Below are 23,284 nucleotides of genomic sequence, written 5' to 3' on the forward strand. Positions count from 1 at the left end.
GAAGCACAGAAGTGTAGAATGCTGCACCGTAACTGTCACCCATTTGGATGCTGTAAGTTTCCTGAAAACCACCATGTTAAAATACAAATATTAAACATGCCATCCAGTCTACTTGGTGTCCATAAACATCTTCATCTGGAAGCACCTTTAATGGAAAAAGATTCAATGAATAAAGCAATGCTGAAGGCAAACAAAACAATAAAGCAATTGGTCATGACTAAGCAACTAATTCATTTTTAAGTATCTGGTTAAAGAAATTGAGTTGAAGAACATGAGAGAAAAAAATATAACAGATCAAAAAGTAACAGGAAAGCTCACATATACTAGAATGGAAAAATGGGAACTAAAATCTGCAAGCAAATGTAAACCTTTCTGGCTAATTCCAGAAATGCATGCATGAGCTTAGCAAAAAATAAATTCTGGATCATTTCCAGGACAGTATTAAATATTAGATAAAAATATAGTATGGGGATTCTTAGAAAGAATACAGCCTTAAGTAGACTACAGGCTGACCATCAAATGCTTCAAATCTTTTTAAGCAACATTATGTATCTGGATTACTTAAATCATCACTGTGAAAAATCCTAAATATGCCAACTTAGTTTTATTAACTCAAACTAAGTTAATAACCCATCTGAAATCTATGGAGTAAATATACTTTCTTCTCAGTTGAACTAGATATAAAATATTTTGTTTACAGTTGACAATACTTTTTAAACTATTAACTAAATTGACTTTAGGTTGCTTTACCTCATTGTAATTCCAGAATTATTGTTGTTATATTATGTAGACATTCAAACCAAATAACTTTGTTCATCCAGAAAGAAGAAGATACCGCCTTCTACAGCTGCATTATATTTTCTGAATCAAAGAACTGATTCTAGGGCTTTTAGGGTACTATCTGCAACAATCAGATTAAAACATCCCTGAAAGTTGATTGCAGATTTGCTGATTTAAACATATCTGCTGTTTTAAGAGTAAGTAACACATATAAATAAATTTATGTGTTACTAAAGCTGTTATCATTCCCCCCGAGATTAGAATGGCCCCATTCTAGCACTTTGGCACTGAAGACCTGGTTTTGCCAGTGGGCTTGGGGAACCCAGAGAGGGATGGAGCCCATCAAATGGCTCATATGATCAGCTGTCGTCGGCGAGGGGAGTGGGAGTTGGTTTTTAAAAAAAAAAAAATTCCAAATTTTGTTCTATTGTACTTTACTAATTTATTTGATTCTTTTTGTTAGTTTTTATTGTTTTTTATTTTTGTTTTAAATGTGGTTTTACATTGTTTAAGCCACCTTGAGTCGCCATGGGCGAATAGACAGCAATATAAATTAAATAAATAAATAAAAATAAATGATATAGGTACAGCAACACCAAGGATGTACTGTCAACGAGTCCTAACATTAAATAAACGTATCTTACAATAGTATAAAAAGTCAGTGAATTGCCTGAAATAAGGTGACTAAGGTTAGCCATTTCCAAGGTCTTGTGGACAAGACCCTAAAATGCCTAAACCAGGATCTTTTTAATAAACTGTTTGTTTTCATGTAACCAAACCTTGTATTCAAAATATCTATATCAGAGTTCTTAATTTGAGGCAGATTTTGTCTTTAGTGTCACCTAACATACTTAGTAAAATTTTACAAATATTAGATGTCATTCTTGCTGCTGTGTGTACAATATATTTAAAAAAAAATTATAACCTGGACATTTTGATGTCCTACTTACCTATTTGCCAGATGTCCTATAATTATTTGTTTTTTTATAATTTTATATCTTAAATGTTTACCACTTTGCATTTTTTTAAAAAAAGAAAAGTGGTTTATAAATTTTATAATTAATTAATCCTACAATTTACACATTTTATGCAAATTACTTTTATGCAAAGTATAGATTTTGTATAACAAAAACGAAGATTGCTTAGTTTGTTTAATTTGTCTCTATGAATTTTCTTAATTTTTTAAAAGGTAGAGATTGCTGCTCTAATGAATAGAGGGATGCCATAAACTAGAGAACAATTGCACAACCTATTTATTGTTAATTAAACCTAGGAGCACAACAATGTATTAAAGTGAGTCAATTAATTAAGCACAGCCTCTTCAATCACAGAAGATACAGTTAGACTTCATTTTTAAAAAAAATAGCCAGTCCACTGATAATTGAGCTGAATGAACGAGAATATCCAATGTGGAGGAAAAATGAAAAGGAAGGAAAAGATAAAATAGGAGTGGCCCCAGCCCACTAGCAAAAGAGTCACACCTGCTCCAATGACTTCTTCAATCTTCACGAAAGACACATCAATTTCCTTGGCAAATTCACGGACAGCTTCATTGGGGTCCTCATATGTAAAAGGATCAATGTAGATCTTCATTCCAGGGGAGCCTTCTCATTTTAGTGGGATAAAAGGAGAGAGAAAAAAGAATCATATTCACCTCTGGGAGGAGGATAGAATAGCACCCTGAAGCTAAACCCTTCTTCCTTCCCTGGTGTTTTTTTTTTAATCCAGGATCTCTTTCTGAGTTGGCCAGTTCATTATCCCTTCTGTTCCAATCCTTTCTTATATCATTCTCTACTTTTCTTTTGCAGTCTCCCTGGAAATTTAGGGCATGTGAATAAAATGGATCAGGAGCAAGAAATAGATTATATCCAAAAATGGGTGCATATTTTTACTTATTGAAGCCATACCAAGTCCATTAGCAAGAAAGTCAAAGAAAAAAAATGTAGCTAGAGAACAATATTTATTAGCCCAATGCCTTTTCTGCTTCCCTCTGATTGTGAGGGGTGGCTGTGCCATAGCAGTGAATGAGGGAAAGAAATAGAAGCAAACTAAGAAGGAAAATGAGTGAAAGGAGAAGGGAAGAGAAAAAGGGAGAGAAGAAAGAAAGAAATTACTCTGGAAAACTAAGTTGCCTTGAGAAATTGAAAACAAAACTAAAAAAAGAAAGATAAAATACAATCAGTACCTAAAAACACTATTAGTGTGCTCTTTTAAAAGTAGAGTTATAGAAAGACAAAATGAGGACTGAAAAAAAGAGAATAAAATCATTTTTCAACAATTTAATGTTTTAGAAAGCTTTCTAGTTGATTCAGATTGATGAGCTTGCTGCTTGGAGTTAAAAGTCTTCTTATAAGTCTTGTTTGTTCAATTCATAAGAGCAAAGTTATGCAGCAAAACTACTTTGCTAGTTCTGTAGGAAAAATGGCATCAGATTTAGGACACTTCTCTTAATGCATAATTTAATCCATTTTTATTTACTCAGCACACCTTTTGATTGTTTTGTGACTGCTACTGACAGAATGTAGCAATTACAAACTGGTGAGCATCTAAACAATAAAATATAATCTCCATAATAAATATTCTTCAGGTTTCTTTTACCCTTCTCCAAATGATTCTCTTTGTAGCTGATAAAACTCTATCAGACATGACTGGAATGATCTGAGAGTGCTAAAAGGACTTTGAAAGAAGGGTAGAAACCTTGTTATTTCGCAAATCTTAAGAGAGATCTTACATTCAGAAATACAAATCATATCAGTAGAAGTACATACATTTTATAGTGAAACATATGCATCTAAGAACACACAAGTGTAAGGTATCATTAATGGTGAAAAAAAATTTCTGCTAATGGCTAGGTAAAAAAACCTAAGATTCTCATATCTTCCTGAACTATTTTCTAGACCACAAAAGTCTTCCATTCCCTTTTCAAAATACTACTAAAGCAACTAAAACTGCAAGATTTAGATGATTGTTATGAGCTTCAAATGTCAGGCTTCTGCAAGTGATTGGAAGCTTTCCAAACAGGGAAAATCACCAGTCATGGTATATGCTTTAGGAGAGGATGGCTCATACTCTTCAGTCAAAGGACTACCCTTAGCCTATGGATATTGTTTGAATGCTATTTCAAGGCCATGTTTCAATAGATGTGGGTGAGTGTGGCTTTATATAATTAAACTATAGTATATTAATTTCCCAGATGCACATAATTCTGATTTTTACCTTCCATCAGATTAAAAATTAAAAAATGCCATTTTCAGAGAATCTCAATCAAAAAGATTCAGGTATTCTGGATGATCTCATTTAATATTAAAATATTTTTGATTTTTCTCAAGTTAAACATACCTAGTCTGAACCAAAAACGCCTAGATATCTCAACCAATTGCTTCAGATGTTATTATAGGAATAGGCAATCAGTAATCTATAGGCCACATGTAATTCTTAACTCTCTAACTTTAGCAGTTGGCCTGTAGGTAACCAAAAGGTACCAGAAAGATAATAAGGAGAACAGAGAAAAGAATAAGAAAGAAAAGAAGGACCACCATACTAATGTCCAGTTTTGACCTGAAACATATAGATTGCATTACAGTTAATGCAGTGATCAAACCCTATACTCAGGGGTGGGATTCTACCAGCTTGCACCTATTCGCTAGAGCCGGTTGTTAACATTCCAAGCAGTTTGGAGAACCGGTTGTTAGAAGAAATTACTCGCCTAATCCTGTAAGGAAGGCAGGAAGGAAACATTCTGGTGTTGCTTACAGAAACTGCCTCTTCATTACCCCTTATTACATTCTTGGCAGGAATAGACTACCTGTCTCAGGAACTTCTCTGGAGTTTTTTCCCCCTCATTTGCTGGTACTTTGCTTGTGTGGAGTGACCATTCAAAGTTACAACGGCACTGAAAAAAGTCACTTATGACCATTTTTCACACTTACGATTGTTGCAGCATCCTCACAGTCATGAGAGGCCAGGTGAGGAGATGCGTGCCTCGATGTGAGTGATGTTGAGTTGGCCACGCCCAGCCAATAACATGACCACCAGGCCACGTCCACCCGGTCACATGACCACCAAGCCACAACCACTAACTAATCCATACCCACAGAACCGGTTGTTAAAAAAATTTGAATCCCACCCCTGCCTATACTAATTGATCAATTCCTTCATTACTGGATTAATTTTATAGCACTAAATCTGATGTAATCTGAATAAACTATTGGTCCAAAGCTGGATTCCTCTATTGCCAACAGTGAAAACTTGCCAGGAAGTCATCTTTATTTTGACTGTTTCATAAATGCTTTATCACATAGACTTTTACTGTTCCATAAATACTTTTATAAGTGCAGCTAATTCTCTAGCAGAATTACAAAGGAAGTTACAAGATGATAACCAAATTTGGTTTACAGATTGGAACAGCAAAATGAACATATAATTCAGGTGATCAATTTGAGGACACAATGACCTTGTAACATAGTACCGGCATACTTTCTGCAAGTGTAATGTGGCTTCTAAATGCCCAGCAGTATAGACTGAAGGGCCAGGGAGAAGGTATATGCACAACTGATAAATGGCTTTGAACTTGTTAAGAAAATTTGCCATAGTTTGGAACTACCCTGGGGGTAAAGGTGGGCTGACATAATTAGCACAGCATGAATGAAAGCTCAAAGATCAGAGGATGAAAAGAACATCCTGCTATGCAATTATAGGCTACATGCAACAACTCTGGTACTAATGATAGAGAATAGACTGATGCATATTTCTAACTGATAGCACAAGCTTTCTTCTTTTATCATGCTGAGAATTAGCAGCTTCTCCATTCTGCCAAAGGAAAACATTTTGGTACTTCAAAGATTGCAGACTTCTGTATCACCAACAGATGGTAATCAACAGAAAGATGTATTTCCTCAATTTTAGATTATGTAGGGCTTTTTAAGGGCAATATCCTATATTTATGGCTACTTAACAATAACTGATAACAAAACAATATAATATTAACAGTCTACAGTATTTTCATTCTCTTCTATAAATATTCCTACTGGAGTTTGCAAAATGTTTTATTTCAGCAAATATTTAAACCATGAAAAAAAATCTTTAGACTCTTTGGGTCATGAAATCTGGACTTTTCAGTGTTCTTTTGTTTATGACTCTCCAACTTTCAACAAAATACCTTCCAGAAAATGAAAATATAAATGAGAATTTTGATCATAAATGTAATTTATATGTTTGTTATAGTTTTTGCACTCTCCAGATTTTTAATCTTTAACATATGCATTAATTTGTAACTTTCTCTGGAAATCACTGTAGGCTTTCACTTTGCTTCTTCCCTGCCACCATTCTGTGAATGAAGAGTTACACATCTTAATTTTCTTTATTCTGATACATTTAGCGTGCAAATATATCAGAATGTAAAATGTATAAAGATTATCTATGATATAAAGACTATAACCTGACACAAAGATAGCCAATGAAAAAAATGTTCATAATTCTGTGCAGTATGTTTTCCATGCTATTATCAATAGCCACTTGAGATGGATACTCTCATTAAATTATGTTTTTGTATTGATGCATGGTGACACAGTACTGCATATATAGAAATATTATCCCAGCGATATGCTTCTTACATTTTTGGTCACCTTTGAAAGCCTGAAGAATAAAATAGAAACAAGTAAAACATAATCCATTTAAAAGTCACACTAAACTATCTTACCCAATAGACAGACAACAAACAATAACAGCCAGCCAGTCTGGTTTAGTAATAAAGGCATTAGGCTAGAAAGCAGGAGGCTGTCAGTTCAAGTCCTGATTTAGGTCATTTTTGGACAGTCACTCTTTCAGTCCAATCAACCTCACAGGACTGTTGTTGTGAGGAAAATAGGAGGAAAGTATCTTGTGTGTATTTGCTGCCTTGAGTTACTTGTAAAAATAATAAAGATGATATATAAATAACACTTAAGTTTTTGCCAACATTTGCATTTACATCTATCCATACTTACATAAAAAGAGCTCAGTCTGCTCCAGTTGTTGGCCAATTAATCTGAATTTTAGGGTCTTGAGTAATCTGATCACCATTAGCCTGATGGTCATTTCTCTAACATTTTACTTTTTAATGTATACTATATAAATTCATTTTTCAATTCAATTGTTCATAATACTATAAATATGTTGACAACATTTCTAGTTATTTTGGAAGTGTTGATTTCATATATTAATTCATTATGCACCCCATATTTCCATCAAAGTATAGCATGGGTGTCAAACTCGCAGTGCCATGTTGTTGTCACCTGACATTTCATGATATTTTTCCCCTTCACAGAGCTGGAGTGGGCATGGCCTATGCATGACACTTCTAGTCCATGGGTTGCCAGTTTGACACTCCTGATAGGGTATCTGAGCTTCTCAAAAAAAAAAAAAAAAAAAAAAGCTTTTCATCCAGATTCTGGCTGGGCCTAAATTTCCTAAACTTTAGGAATGAAATTATGAATAATAGCTGAAAACTTCCCAGTATGAAGTTAATTATAACATTATTGTGAAAAATCTATCTATTCCTTACATATATCAGTTAACTATCAAGGTGAAAGTGATCTTATTTTATACAATTTCTTTACTGATCATGGGATATCTGACTAAAGCTAATAGAGTCAAGCAATCACCGCATGGCCAATGATGATGGCTTTTATGCATGACAATTTCATTGATATTGATGAAGATGACCTGGCTGTTTTCTTTTCCCTTATACTTTATTTTAAAAAAACTAGAGCAAAATAAAGTAAAAGCAGGGAGATTAGAAGCTTAGTGATTTAGAAAATATGAGATTGGATCTACCTTTCTGCCTTTAGTTAAAATATATTCTATTGGACATTGCTACTTTGGGGAAAGAATATGTCATTACGAAACGTCCACAGAAAAGCATTAACATAACAAATGTCCACGGAAAAGCGTTAACAAGTTTCAACCATGCTGCAGGTTCTTGTAAAAATCTCTCATTATTAATTCAGAAAAGTAAGTAATCAGGCTGAAAGCCAGTCACAAATCTCTCACACCCTATTTTCTTTGCTCCAAATAGGACAAACACTGAAAATAGGTAATGGTAATGAGGAATGAAAGTTGTCCGGTCATCACATCCTTTTAAACTATTTCTTGCCTGAAGTTGCATCAAAATATAATTTAAAATATGTTCTGCCAAAGAATATATGACATATGCTGTAGCATTCTCTTTGGAATCATTCCTTGGAAATATCACAGTTATAGCACAAAATTTCAGAGGAACAACCCATTGATTGCCCACTGTAAGTAGAATGTTTTCTAGCTGATTGCAGTTTCTTCAAAGTCTACTCATCAAAACTCCATTCCAGATATTTATCAGCATCATTTCATCTCCATATCATTCACTTTGGACCCTCATATCTCTTGCCATGTTCAGTCTTATGTTTACTTTAGAAACACAATTATATAATATTGTTTCAGCTTAGTTAAAAACAGATATTTTGATCACAGAAATAGTGAGGAAGCTAATACACCAGTGTAAACTGATAGATCTAAAACTTTAAGTTATGCATTTTTGTCAATTTAAAAAAGTGCCTATAATAATCTGAAAGAAGGAAGTAGTTAGGTATTACAGTATTTTCATATTTACCACATTAATTATAGAGACATGGATAAGAAGCTATTATTCTTATTCATATTGGTCTTATGAAAATGATTTTAGTTTGTTTAAAATCATTAGACTCCCAACAGCAAACTATGTTGGCCTATATAATTTCAAATAGAATTTACAGATAACTACATTCAAAATCTTAGGAATATGCTGGAACCAATTTGAAGGTCAACAAATACAAAAGCTTCTATGAAGCTTTAATTCTGTTCTACTTCAATGTTCATTTGATTAACTTTTACTATCATGATACAGTAGCATACTCTGGTCTATCCATTTGAATAATAATGAGGATGTTCTCCTCTACATTTTAGGCTCATGTTATCTTTTTAAAGAAATAAAATGTCTGGGTGAGACTTTGCCTCTACAGTGCAAATTGGATTTCAGGTGCTCCCAATTTGGTTTCCTACCTTTTATCTCATTTCCTGGTTTGGCTAAGGTTTACTTAGGTATTGCTGATGGCTGTAATATATAGAACTCCAAAGAGTTATGCATATTTGTGTTAGAGATTTTCCCCAAACACCTGGGAACTATCAAATATAATTGTTTGCAGCTGGTTCTACATACCCTGTAAGCAAATAAAGCATGTGTAGGTTGGCTGTAGCTACTTGGTGGTTACGCTTGTGATTATCCTACTCACTTTCCTAATATTTTTAAAAGAACCATGATTGTATAAAAACTGATTAGCTGCTTGCCATGACCCAGATTGCATTCAGGAAGCAATAGGAATGTGATCTGTTTATGAAACAGGAACTAAGAACATTTTGACTGTTTCTGATAAATCAATGCATTGGGACAAAACATTTTTAGACTGAATAAAATAGAAAGTTTTGCTTATACTTTTTCCAAGACCTCACTTTTGTTTGCCGATCAAATGATGACTGGCGCAAATACAACTATGCTGTAACAAGCTCCCATTTCAGGTGAGCTGTGTGAAGTTCTGTTTTCCAGGGTTATTTTCAGAAAGACTGAAGACAACCACTTATTTCAAATAAACAACTAGCTCAGCAGCATATGGGCAACAAGTGCTGTATATCTCGGCGTTTCATTTTGCCTAAATGAAGCTGGGTAAAAAATGTTCTAAAAACTACTTCAAATATCTAGCTAAGCAAATGCTAGGAGAAAAGTCTTATCTTCTGAGGTTAAGGATTTCCTTCAGGGCTTTTTGTGGATCCTTTCATTTAACCAGTTTCCATGTTCTCTGTTGTTAATTAGTTCTGTTGAGTATCTGCAAAGGAAATTCTGATAGTACTATGTTTGCTCTTACTTTGTTCTCTGCCCAAAAGGCTTGTAAGCATCCTTTTTGGCCAGAATTTATAAACTGTTCCTAACATAAAGGAAGTACAGCAACCTTAAGATAATATATCTGTTCTTTGTCTAGCATCCATTTTTTCCTTATTTTTTGTCTCCCCTCCAAGCTCCCCCTGCCCCCAATATTTTTCAGGTTTCATTTCAAGTCCAAACCAGGCGATTAAAAGATATGATTTTTGTTAAAGCCTTACAACAAAGTACTTACAACTTTACTGGCCCATCCATAACCTTTCAGAGGTTTCTTGCACTCACCTCTACCGGTACTGTAATGTTGCAGTTTATCACTGTATACTGCCTCTTTGCTATATGCTCGCTTCCTAGGAAAATAAAAAGTAAACATCAGTCCAAATTTGTCCCTAATTCTAAGGCTGTGCAAACTTTGGAAAGCATTTGGAAGCAGTGATTGTATAAATATGCCACTCCTCTAATGCCTGTGCCCCCTTCCAATATTGTTTTTCTCCTAGGCCCCCTGCATATATTCTCCTATGCCCCCTCTGGTCTATGACCTATTGCCGGAGAGAGAGCAACAGGTGCTTTGTTTTGGCATCAACCACACAATACTTGCATTATAATATACTTTCCTTTTTTGTGCTCCCCTTGGCTCATTCTGTGCCTCTTGTTATGCTTTTCACATGTGGCCTCCTTGAAATATCCTGGGGGGGGGGGCATATGGCTCTGCTGCTATAAACCAAATACTTTGTAATTCTAGCTCTATCAATTGCCATCAGAAGAGTCTGATGAGGATAAGGCTCAGCTTGCTTCTCTAGGGGAAGAAAAATCAGTTCTGTGTTGAGGATTTATTGAGGATTTGTCATCAGCAGAAACTATACAGAAACGTCTTAAGAGAAGTTTGTAATATGACGGTTAAGGTCCTTTTGTATCTAGACAGCTCTCACATAGGGGGAGAAGGTGATCACATCCCAAATTATAGCTGTCCACATAAGGATCAATTAGTAGATTACTAAAACAGTATTTATTACTCTTAAGGGATAATTTCAGGCAACAGGATTAATTTAAACCAATCCATGATTCTATTTCCTGCTGTCTTTTGCTGTGACTGATCTAATCCATCTGCTCTGTCTTCACTGGAATCTTCCTGATTAAGTAAGACACCTTTTACTTTCCCCTGAAAGATAGCAATACAATATACCCAGGATTATCTTTTTCCTTTAATAAGTGCACATCCCATTAAAGGGCTTCTTTCAGATGTAATGAAAAGTTGGTTTTAACTATAGTTTATTGAATAAATCACAATGGGTGAATTCACACATAATAAGAGGCTGAATGTTTACATTTTTACAGGCTAAGGCTGCCTTTGGCCCTTGGGTGGTAAGATCTAAGCAAAACCAGGGCAAAACTCTTTTTGATTTAATTTAATTAATTTACTTTACTTAAGTAGTTTGTATGTATTTAATATATTTCACATAAACTGTATGTAATTTAAATTTAAATAAAAATTACTTAATTTCCTTCTCACATATGAATATATACATTGAACAAAACGTTTCATTTGAGGGGCACACCCAAGGAGGTTTCACATTGTCATGATCTTACAAGGCTACAATTCACAGCAGCCGGCAGCATAGAATCTGTAAATAGAAACAATATAAACCATATCATGGCTCAGCATAATCTACAAATCCACTCCGGGTTCTTAGTAGGCATATTATCATTGTAAAATTGATTAGCTGATCACAAATTAAAGCAAGTCCTACTTTAGAGAACCCAGAAATATGTCAGAAATATATCAGGGGCATGTGCAAGGGGAGGGACTAAAGCCAGTCAAAATGACAAGCATGAATGTGGGACTGGAACCTCATTCCTGGGTACCCATGCAACATGAACAGTGTACAAAGGGATAAAACTATGGTCACATACACTCTCTTAACTAATTTAATACAGGTAAGTCCTTGGCTTATGACTACAATTGAGCCCAAAATGTATGTTGCTAAGTGAGACATTTCTTAAGTGACTGTTGCCCAATTTTATGACCTTTCTTGCCACAGTTGTTAAGCGAATCATTGCAGTTGTTAAATTAGTAACATGATGGTTAAGTGGATCTGACTTCCCCATTGACTTTGCTTGTCAGATGCTCACAAAAGGCAATCACTTGACCCCGGTATACTGCAACCGTCATAAATATGAACCAGTTGCCAAGCATCTGAATTTTGATTACATAACCATGAGGATGCTGCAAAGATTGTAAGTGTGAAAAATGATCATGTTGCTTTTTTCAGTGCGGTTGTAACTTTGAGCGGTCAATAAATGAATTGTATGTCGAGGGCTACCTGTACTTCCCAATAAATGTTCCTGAAATGCACTTTGCAGAAAACTACCACTCTGGCCTGTTTTTGACCAGTGGTTAATGGAGCTTTTTTCTGATACTGTCCTTCAAAATTTAATATGGTTTACTAAAATTATTTAGTAATTTCTTGCATTATTAGTAATCATTAGTAACTGAAATTATCAGGTACAATTTCAGTGATTTGCAATTACACCTACAATTAAAACTAAATAAAACAGATTTATAACCTGGTTAAAAAACAACACAATAAAATAACCTTTTGTGTGGATGGATAATATAGGATGAAGAAGCAGAAAGCACTGAAAATAGCAAAAAAAAACACCATTTATTGCACCATAGTAGCCAACAAAAGGCTTACACCCCATAAATATCCTCTGCGGGAGACCAAGAAGAGAATCCTTTGGACAAGATTAAGCTGAAGGCAAACATTACAAGGCAGTTGGCCTTGGGAGACAAGCCTCCTAAATGTGGGCCCATCAAACGAAGAAAGTTATCTAGGTATTTTTTTTTCTTTTGATTTGGTATTCACTTCAGAGGTGCATACCTGGAGCTTTCTGATATATAAGTGTTTTTTGGTTCATATGTGTTTTTTTTTCACAGAACAATCTATGTCCACTGGCACATCCTCTTATTTTTTGGATATTTTCTGTTCAATCACCGCAGATCATTAGTTTTGCCAAAAGTATCCTGAACATTTATGCATTCCTACTATATCCTCTGGGAAAGATCCTCTTTGGAATGGAAAGAAAAGGCTAATGGGGCAAATAATACCTGCTGCAAACAATTGAAATAGCCACCAAGGAGACAATGAAGACGACCCCTGCTGCAGCAGAACCAGCAATCAATGGCAGTTGTTCTCTTAGTTCTGACTTGTAGTCATCTGGAGGGGAAAAATAAGTCGTTTTGTAATTTTCCTACCTGCTGATATATACCTTCCACAGTTAATACATCCTGATTATTTATTGATGAGACTGGTACCCTCCTATTCTTCCAGGATGACATGCACAGGTAATTGCATTTTACCCTACTGTTTGTGAAATGAGATAAGCTAACAAGCAGTTTTGCTTTAAGGCAACCCAGGGAGTTGCATGGTGAATCAGGAATTTCAATCTGTAGCCCCCTTTTTAAGCCCCAGTATTCACTACCAATCTATTAAGGTAGATCCTCTCATATCCTGAAAATAATTTTGTAGTTGCTAAAGGAACTCAGGTTTGATTGTAACCACCACCACCACCACCTCCTCCTCCTCCAACTATATTTAGCATTAAAGCTAAGAAAACACAACCCAAACAACAGATTCTACAATTAATTTGAAACTTCTGGAATTTTTGATGTTCTTTGAGCTTGGTTATTTGCTTGGACCTTTAATTACCCAGCTAGGTAATTAAAATAAGTTAATTAGGTAATTTGGTGGGTAACAAATTCTTTGAGAAAGGCAAAGGGTGGTTCTTTGTTTCAGTTCACGGCCCTAAAAACATTGGATAAATTGATCCATTGTTCAACTAGCTGCTGTGGTAGTTTTTTAATTATTGTCTCTTGCATTCTGAATTGGTCAAGGCAAGCAAGTCCCGGTAAGTCGGGATCTTTTTTAGCTTCCCACAGCTGCATAAGGATGGCAGAAAATTCCTCCAGTTGGTGGGGTTCGCTGAGGCTGATATCCGTGAATTCGTCAATGCTATCCAAGAGCAAGTACTCCATCAATGTGGAAGCACCATACCACTGGTCGAGCGTATCCCACACTATTTCCAGGGCAGTATCTGGGTCACCTAGTTGGGATGAGTAGACATTTTTCACTATTTCTACAGACTGTGGTCCCAACCATGCTATCATATGCTAAGTTCTTCAGCTGGGTGCAGCTTTTCATCTTGAATGGTACCTGTGAAAATGCGCTTCCACAATAGGTATTCTCTGCTCAGCTTGTCAGGGAATTTATATACACCATATCAGTTCAGTAAGTATGGGATCTGCAACCTGTTTCTGTATAGTAGCTTACCAAATCAGTTCTGGTGGAGGTAAAGCTAGTATATATACTAGCAGGCAGCAAACCTACACTAATTAGAATTCATGATGCTACCTAGTTGGATAATGAAATATCTGCAAGCAAACAACCAAGCTCACAGAGCACCAAGGACTCCTTGAGCTACATATATTTTGTTCTAAATTGAAGGCATCAGTGGGATTGTGGAAAATGCTTTATAAATGTTCATTCTGCTAGTAATATCAATCATAATTTAGATTTATATCCTCCTGTCTTTTCATCACAAGTACTGATTAATTTCTACATTTTGGCAAACTTTAGTTTGCCATTATAATTGAATTGAACAATTCTGCTTGCCCTGAAATTCAGAACTGATACTTAATATAAAACTCTAGGAAATAATATTCTTTTTAACACTGTTTGGCTTCCTCAAGAAATTATTCAGATAAAGGGCTATCTACTTGCATTCACCTTACCACAATGGACTGGTAGACAATAAATTAATTTGATTAACATTACTGCTTATCATCTAATAATTCTGGCATGAATACTTAATAGCTTAAAATAAATTCGTACAAACAGAATTTCACACCTCCTTTTAATTTTTTTTATTCTCATTTGAAGCTAATTACTGGTATCTGCTTTATCTCCTGCCTGATGCATAAATTTTGAACACATTCCCATCTAACAATCAATTATTATTTAATAATACAGTATCCATTCTTGTTAGGTTTCAATTAGCTGCTTATGTTTTGGGCAAAATATTCTCTTTGCCTGTCTAATTGTCTAAGTAAAATGGAAAGATATTTTAAAAAGGGGCTCATCTCTTCAGTTAGCAGTTGTTGCACACATGCTTCCCATTTCTTTCTTCAGTTAGACATTGCTCAAGGACAGTGGACTCAGGGTTACAGTTAGGCTTATGTAGCAAAACTAAGTAAAAGTAATCTAGAGGGGGCCCACCTGAATTATGATATTATGATGCAGGACATTGGTATAGATTAATTAAAAGGGTTAAAACAGGTTTATTAATTTGTTAACAGGTTTATTCATTTGCTTAAAAAAACTTAAAGAGGCAGATAGGGGTCAATATATATTTATTTTTCCCCATCAAAATACTTTTGAAGTAATTTTCAATTAGTAGTCACATTAATTGTTCCATCATGCTAAATACATACTGAAGGACACTAGTTATAGTAATGAATTACATTCAGATCGAGCTTTAGAATATTTCTGAAAAGCATCCAGTTCATGACAAAATACGTACAATGTGCAGCAACATCTGTATAAACCTAGGTTTCCTGTGGAATGAATTTAATGTTGTTAAGGATGAATGTAAAAAGAGACTGCCAAAAATGAAGAAACAGAAGAAAGCAAATTTGATGTCAGAATATATCCACAGAAATGGTCAAGAAGACAAGCCAAAGCCAAGAAAGACAAAAATGTCCTAAAGGAACTTAACAAGGAGTTCAGAGAATGATTTCATGAGACAAGAACCAATATTACAATAGCATCTGTAAAAGCACTGAACATGGAAACAGCATGGAAAAAGAGGAAAGTTTATTTTAAAAAGTATCTGAACTTAGTCAGAGGTTCCAACCTCAAACTGATATAATGGTGCATTTCATGACTTTTTAAAGAAAACCCGGGGCACCTTTTCAGCCTTGTTTTTCTCCTGTGGCCCCCACTACATTTTTTTGCATCAACAACATAATAGCACTTGGCTTTTCTATGACCCCCAACACATGTCACCCCCCCCCATTTCATATTTTTCATCTGTGTCCTCATTAAAATACCCAAGGTCCCACAGGCAATAATATGGCTGCTGGTTGAGAACTGCTGTACTAAAGGATACCAGTGGAGAGATAATAATCACTTTAAATGAGATCAAACAAAATTTTTGTCTGGTTTGGTAAGATACCAGGCTAAAACTTGGGAGACCATGAATTCTGACCATCTTAGCTATGAAAGCCTGCTGGGTGACCTTTTGTCAGCCAATCTATCTCAGCTCAATTCACCTCACGGGGTTGTTGTTGTGGAGAAAATAGGAAGAGGAACATATATTGGAATTATTTGTAAAAACAATAAAGGCAGAACACAAATGAATAATAATAAATGGAAATATATTGAGTTCTCAACCTATGATCATTGGATCAGTGACCATTCTAAGTTGCAAAGGCAGTAAATGAGTAATGGATTTTTCTGCACCCTGTGGTTATGTGATCTAAATGCCTGGCAGTCCATTCGCACCTACAACCATGATTGTCATTTGCAACCTTTTCTGCTGGCTTCCCCATATAGTAAATGGGGAAGCTGGCATGGAAGATCACAAATCACTGGAGTATTTTAAGTCTCTCCTATCTATGCATCCTCTTTCTGCTCCACTCCACCATGCCAGTCATTCACCTCTTTGCATGCTCCCTGACTTATGTCATACCTTTGCACACTTTCCCCAATATGTATGGCACCTCTCACACACCTTCTCCTCACCTTTCCCAATCTGTATATATCCTCCCAAAGAGGCACCTCTTGCATGCACTTTTGCATCCACAATTCACCGTCTCTGGCCTCTTGTGAACTCCTTGAAGTCTCCCTGTGTTGCACCTCTTGTGCATTCTCCCTTAACACTTTCTCGCAAACCAGAAATTATGGTCCTATATGCTGTTGGAAGTATAGGACTACTTATACCATACAGTAGATATGTCAACATCCAAGATAACTTAGAAGATAATTCCTGCTTACAGGGATCTCTAATACTAGCAACCCTTATCAAATTGAAAGGCTACAGGACTAATGGCATACCTATAGAAACATGGAAAGAAATAAAAAAGAATCAATCAAGTAACAAACTGTGTCAGCAAATCTGGAGAATGACATGGTAACTAATAAATTGGAAGAGATCAGTCTACACACCAAAACCACCCAAATGGTAGGCTTAACCTATATGCCAACTCTTTTCAATATCCTTCATTTCACATGCTACCAAAATAATACTTAGGATCAACAATGCAGATTAAAATCCTACATGGAAAAAAAGAGATGCCAGATGGTCAAGCTGGTTATAGGAAAAGCACAGGAACACAAGACAATATTGCTGATGTACACAGGATAATTGAGAAAGCCAAAGAATACCCCAAAGAATTAAACATGCATTTCATTGATCAAAGAAAAGCCTTTGATCATATTAAGCTATGAAATGTGCTTAGAAAAATAGGAATCCCAGGACATCTCATTTTCCTTGTGAAAAACTTAAATGCAGGTTAGGCAGTCACAGTACATACAGAACATGGAGAAATAAATTGGCTCCAGAGTTGGAAATGAATGCAACAAGGCTGTATAGCCTTCTCTTATTTATTCCATCTATTTGCTGTGTACATACGTACAGTATATGTATTAAGGGAAACTAGATTGGATGATTAACCTAGTTCTAAAATTTGAGGAAGAAACTTCAATAAGTTGAATTACACCAATGGCTGAAAATACAAAGTTTCTGCAAGATCTAATGATAAAATTCAAGGTACACCATGAAAAAGTGGGGCTAAACAACCAGACTTAAAACAGACAATGCAGATATCCAAGTGGTGGGTTGCTTCTGTCTTTCAGGATCAACCTCAACAGTAAGAGAACAAGCAGTTCAGAAATACATCACATATTACCGTTTGGTGCAGCAGCTATGAAGATCTTGGAAAACTATTCAAATGCAATGATGTGTCTATACTAATAGTGATCAGGGCTTTGAAGAATCAGGATAGGATGAATATTGATGCTTTTGATCTTTGATGTTGGCATAGTCCTGAGAATATGGTAGCCAAGAAAACAGATGAATGGATCACTGAACAAAATCAACCCAGAGCTCTCACTCAAGACTGATGACTAGTTCAAATTATTCTACTTTAGACAAAGACCATAGTAGAGAAGACTGTGCTGGGAAAGATGGAAGGAAAGAAAAAAAAAGAAGAGTATGACCAGCAGTAAGATGGATAGACTTGGTTACAGTGGTGATGAGTGCACTATTGGAAGACATAAAAGACCAGGTAATGGATAGATCATCCTAGATGAAACTTAACTATGTTGTCACTAACAGCCAATAATGATTTGGTGGCATATAATCAAATGCTTGCAGTAGTAGGATGGATCGGAACAAGAAAATAACTTTTTAGATGTAGAACGTCATACCTAGAGTGCTGTCATCACAAAATCCTTTCAGCTCCCCACTTTAGATTTAGCAGAAAATAGTAGGTGAACTTTATTTTTAATATTTGATTGTTGTAGATTATTATTATTTTTGCTATTTTTATCATGTAGTCATTTTATTGTTTTCAGTGCTTATTAAACCTTTAAAAAAGTTATTGCTTTGGCAAGTAGTATGCATGTGTATAGCTGTGTGTGTATGTAATTAATAACAATTAAAAACAGCTGCCTACCCCAAATTTAGAAAGCTGTAATGAAGTTTATCCAGATGATTCACAAATCATCTTTTCCCTTAGTAAATCTGAATAAGAATTTTCAAAAATATTATTTTCTAAGCTCTAGGCAGATAACTGTGGGTGATGAGCATTATACTCCAATGTACCTGCAGGCTCCAATGGCATTTAGTGTGCATCAAATGTCTCTCCTAGGCATCTCAGTGCATTCCCACTCTCCAGAAATTCTATCCCATAATCTGTTGCTAGGTAACAATAGAAATTTCACAGACTTCCATGGTTAGATATGTTGTTTTATTGTAAAGAAAATCTGCCTACTGCAGTTCACAGCAATCCAGAGCTTTGTCTATTTATGTTAGTGTTTAAATCCAAGACTTTTCTTTCTGGTTTTCTGAGTCAACAATATTCCATTCCAATATTCTAATATTCCAACAATGGCTTTCTTTAAAACTATGTGAACAACTGCAGCTCAGACAAGTTTACATAATTATTCTACATAGTCCGAGAATTGTAGTTTCCTACCTTGCCAACATCAGCTCTTACAGTGTATTACAAAATTTTCTTTTGTATTTTGGTGTTCCCAATTATCTCAAGAAATGAATTATGTATGCTTAATGTATGATTTTGATCACTTTGCAGATAGTTCACTGGAAACATAAGTTTCCTATAAAAACTTATTAAAATTGCTATATTTCAAAGGTCTACAGGTGCAGGATAGCTTGACCAATTGCTGGCTTATTGATCCATCTAAATATTTTCTCTTTCATTCTGTATGTTTTAAAAATGATTTTTCTTACTTATACATTACTGAGACACTACACATACATGGACTATAGATCCAGAAAGTACATACTAAGTCCTTTAATTATGACACACAGCATTATTGTGAAATATTCAGTCCCAGCATCTTTTAATATTTTAAAAAAAGATTTGTATGCATACTTCTCTAATATAAGGGGACTTCTTAGAAACTTCCCCTGGTATTTTTAATTTTTCTTGACTAGTGAGGAGGAAGAGGTGGAGGAATTTCAGTCAGATTAGCCTTCCAACTGACAATAAATTACTCTTACTTTTAAATCGCTTGATCTTGCCATGCTACCCCATTACAGAAGGGTTTGAATAGACAAGTTGATTTAATTCAATTACAGTATGGGAATTTGACAGGGAGTTCAACCAACTTCCCTACTTTTCAAAGGCACTCACCATCTGTCAGAGTTTGGAAGCACATTTTTCCACTGTATTTCCCATAGCCAGCCACAGTCCGAGCCCGCACCTGCACTACATAAACCATCCCAGGCCGAAGCCCATCGATTCGAGCAGTGTTGGTCTGACTTTTGGCCATAGAGGAGTTGTACTCACTGTGGTCCTTCAGTAAAGAACAAATGAAGGAGAGGTGTGAGGAAAGAAGCAACATTATTTGCAGTATCAACTATGATGCTTGTTAAAAAAAAAATCATCCCATCTACCAACTTGTTTCTTGCTTTCTACCTGCTTAATGAATGGGATGAAATGAGGATAACCAGAGGGCTATTTTTTAACTATCTAAAACAAATTGAAATTGGGATTTTGGGATGTTCTAAAGCTGTAACTCCCATAAACCTTAGCAATTCACAAGTCATTTGGAGGCTTCCTGATTGAGAAAGCTGAAGATTTCACATTTCTGAGCAAGGGCCAAGGAAGTTAGGGTATTATATATCAATATTACTAAAATCCATTTTAATTCTTACAGTCCTTCTGTAATAGTGTAAATGAAAATAATTACAAATAATAAGTAATAAATGAGAAAATTGTGGTACTTATGCAACTTGCAGTATGCCTATTGTGTAAGGAAATGAGTAATATCTACATGTTTTCTGCAAAAAGAATACAATGCAATGGCTTTTAATTATCAGGTAACTAATATTAATATTCAGCAAATATGTTTATCCTAGCTATTCACTCTTTTAAATGGCCAGAATAAGAGAAACCATAGCTACATTTCAATAGTTCTCTTCTACACTTGGCATGACCTGACTATGGAAATGAAACAGCCATCACAATTCAAGCACAAAAATAAGGCATAACAAAACTAGCATCCTAGCATTTCTTAAGCTTTTAAGCATGCAAATTTGTTTTTTGTTACATTTGGCTGAAAAATCTTGCTTTTGACTCAAAGCTTTGATTTTATCCACTTTTCCTATTTATTCCTAGATACGGTCCGTCCTATAGTGGAAGGTGGGCAGCAAGGTCTAAAAGGGATTCCAGTTAAATCATTGACATTCACAACGGTGATCTACGCAACATGATCCTATGAAATACAAGGTTTCACTCTATAGTCGAATGCAGCTAGAAGAAAACAAATGTATCCAAATGTTCTTTCATTTTAAGATCACTACATATATATTTTTCCTATGCTCCAACTGCTGTTTTTTTTTTCCCGTCTGGGCTTTTTCATTTCACCCCATGTAGTTGAATATTGAGGTGGGATGATATACTTCAAGTGTGACAAATGCAAGCAAGTACAATATTGTGCTGTGACATAACTTCATCTCTCTGGATGATTGTCTAATCCTAAACATCAGGTATGGTTGGCAAGCCTGTACAGCAGCATGGCAGCTGATACTTGCTTCCTGACAATCTGGCATTGGATATCATTTACTGTACCCCAGGGCCTCGTGGGCAAAACTAGTTCAATCTACAGCCAACTGTGTCGGATTGAATCTATCTAGTTCTTACAAGGTAATAAAACAGGAGTCATCTGTAGGATAGCAGGAGCTTACAAGATAGCTTTTGAAAGATAAGTATAGACATTAAGGAGTGCTATACAGTGCACAAAATACTCAAACATCATAAAAATAAGTTCAGGATGCATACTGGCATTCATAGCAAGCTTTCAGTTGTTAAAACAATCCTTATGCAAGAATGCAGGGACTGAAATAAATATATAAAATGGAGACAAGTAGGAACAAATGGGCAGGCCCCACTTTCAATTAATTATTGTTGCAAAGATTTTTCTACAGATTGAGTTAGTGTAGATTGTAATAGGAATTCCCAATCTGCTGGTGTTTATCACAAGCCAAATAACAGGTAAAATTCATTAAACTAGAAAGCCATCGTGGAAGACTCGACAAAGAAAGAGCCCAACCACCTACGTTAAAAAAAATTAAGTCAGGTTTATCTCACGAGTTCCTTATTGCTAGGTGGAAAAGAGGACATAAGAAGGATAATCTATTTAAAATAAAATAAGATTTTCACTGTGTTATACAGAACCTTAGGCTGGAGTGAACACAGAAAATCTACAATCTAATTTTGGAATTAAATCAAAACCATGCATTCTGTGATATGTTAAAAATAGTTGGCAGTTTTAATTTCATCTTCTCCCATTACCAGCCCAGCCAATTCCCTTCTCTGAAATGCATTCAGGCTTACGGTAGCTGGTCTTGAGCCCATGGCGCTGCTAATCTCAGGGATGCAGATTCGGCTCAGCTTCTCATAATAACGGATTTCATAGTCCAAGATGATGCCATTGGGCTGTTCTGGCTGAGGCCATGACAGCGTGATGCTCCTCATGGTGGCACTTACCTGGTGCATAACAAGAACTGTGGAAGGTGCTATGGAGAAAGGAGGGAATAGGAATTGCAAGAAAAGTGAAACATCACTTCAGGGGAAGGTAGTGAGATACTCTGAAGAAATAAAAGTAAAACACCAAGATGCAGACAAGAAGAAGAGGTCAATGAGAATGGAGGAGGGGGAGGAGGCATGTAACATAACATAGTGCACTTCAATACAATAATAAAATGAAGTATTTCATGACATAAAGAGACAAATTAACGCAGGGACTAATATCCTTTGTTATTACTGTTAGCTTTCTGACTCTGGGCATAATGTTTCAGAAAAGAATACACACAAATAAATTAATTGATGAAAGCAAATTATTATTGCCAAGGACCCTCAAAAAACTTCATACAAAACTGTGCTAGCTCCACTAAAATTAACAGGAGCAGCATAAAAATAAATATAAATAGATTTCAATGATATTTTGACAGGGGTGGTTTTCAATAAAATATATATTTAAAACATGAATTCCACGGTAGGTTACTTTGGAACCCTATATAAGCATATCAATATAACTCTGCATATTGACCAGGTCCCATGTAAGGACTTATCAATCTTCCTTTCAGAAATGGATTCTCATGGCCCTTTTCATGTTTTTGGTATGCTTTTTCACTTTTGAATTCTCCATTTCTTCAGCAATAGCCAAATATCTCTTCCTCTGCTTTTCTTCCTTCATTTTTTCCTAATGGCTGCCCTATGACCCTTAATATTTTTCATTCACACTCTTTACTTCAAATAAAGAGTATGAATGGAAGATGTTAAGTTACCTCCTCTAAGATTTCTTTTGTAACCCCTCAAGTCACTTCTTTGTACTTTTTTTTAATCTACTGCCTCCTCCATAATACTATTGTCAAAGCTTCTTTATTCCTTATGCCTTTTCTGCACTTACTCCTCTCTCAGCTTAGATTTCATTCTTCTTTCTCTGGGTATCAGTTCTTGACCCAGTATGGTTTGGCTACTAAAGTGTTGGACTAGGATTTTCCAGTGAATTTCAGCCATAGGAATTAACCAGGTCTTTGGGGAGGTGGGATTCATTCATTGTTTCATGTCTAATTTCCAGCATGGTTTGGGTATAAAATTAAATGAGGAGACCCATGCCAATTACTTGAGAGAGAGGGAGTAAAAGTTAAGCTGTGCTGTCACTAGGGATAGTCATACTCTTCCTAATTTGGGTATCCTTCAGATTCATGATCTCCAATTCATTCTTTTCCTAGTCAGAAAGGACAACTGCTAAAGATTCCAAGAGCTGAAAT

The 23,284-nt window shown here is 35.5% G+C and overlaps 1 protein-coding gene across 5 annotated transcripts in view; it reads right to left on the reverse strand.

Moving 5' to 3' along the window:
* Positions 1 to 23,284, reverse strand: part of EPHB1 (EPH receptor B1) — a 387,419-nt gene that overhangs the window by 48,155 nt on the left and 315,980 nt on the right. For 4 of the 5 annotated variants that reach the window (XR_015743549.1, XR_015743550.1, XM_026701394.2 and 1 more), the window contains exons 6-10: positions 21,846 to 22,027; positions 19,641 to 19,803; positions 12,810 to 12,918; positions 9,986 to 10,050; positions 2,262 to 2,384 (exon numbers count right to left, since the gene is read on the reverse strand). Coding sequence is in view for 3 of the 5 variants with exons in the window: in XM_026701394.2 (XP_026557179.1) it covers positions 2,262 to 2,384; positions 9,986 to 10,050; positions 12,810 to 12,918; positions 19,641 to 19,803; positions 21,846 to 22,027 (642 nt within the window). In the remaining 2 variants the exon portion in view is untranslated. The remainder of the gene's footprint in view (positions 1 to 2,261; positions 2,385 to 9,985; positions 10,051 to 12,809; positions 12,919 to 19,640; positions 19,804 to 21,845; positions 22,028 to 23,284) is intronic. The other variant, XM_087933101.1, reaches the window with a different exon arrangement.

This window comes from Pseudonaja textilis, chromosome 4 (assembly GCF_049901715.1).
Source record: "Pseudonaja textilis isolate UNSWEBS1 chromosome 4, rPseTex1.2, whole genome shotgun sequence".
Lineage (NCBI taxonomy): Eukaryota > Metazoa > Chordata > Lepidosauria > Squamata > Elapidae > Pseudonaja > Pseudonaja textilis.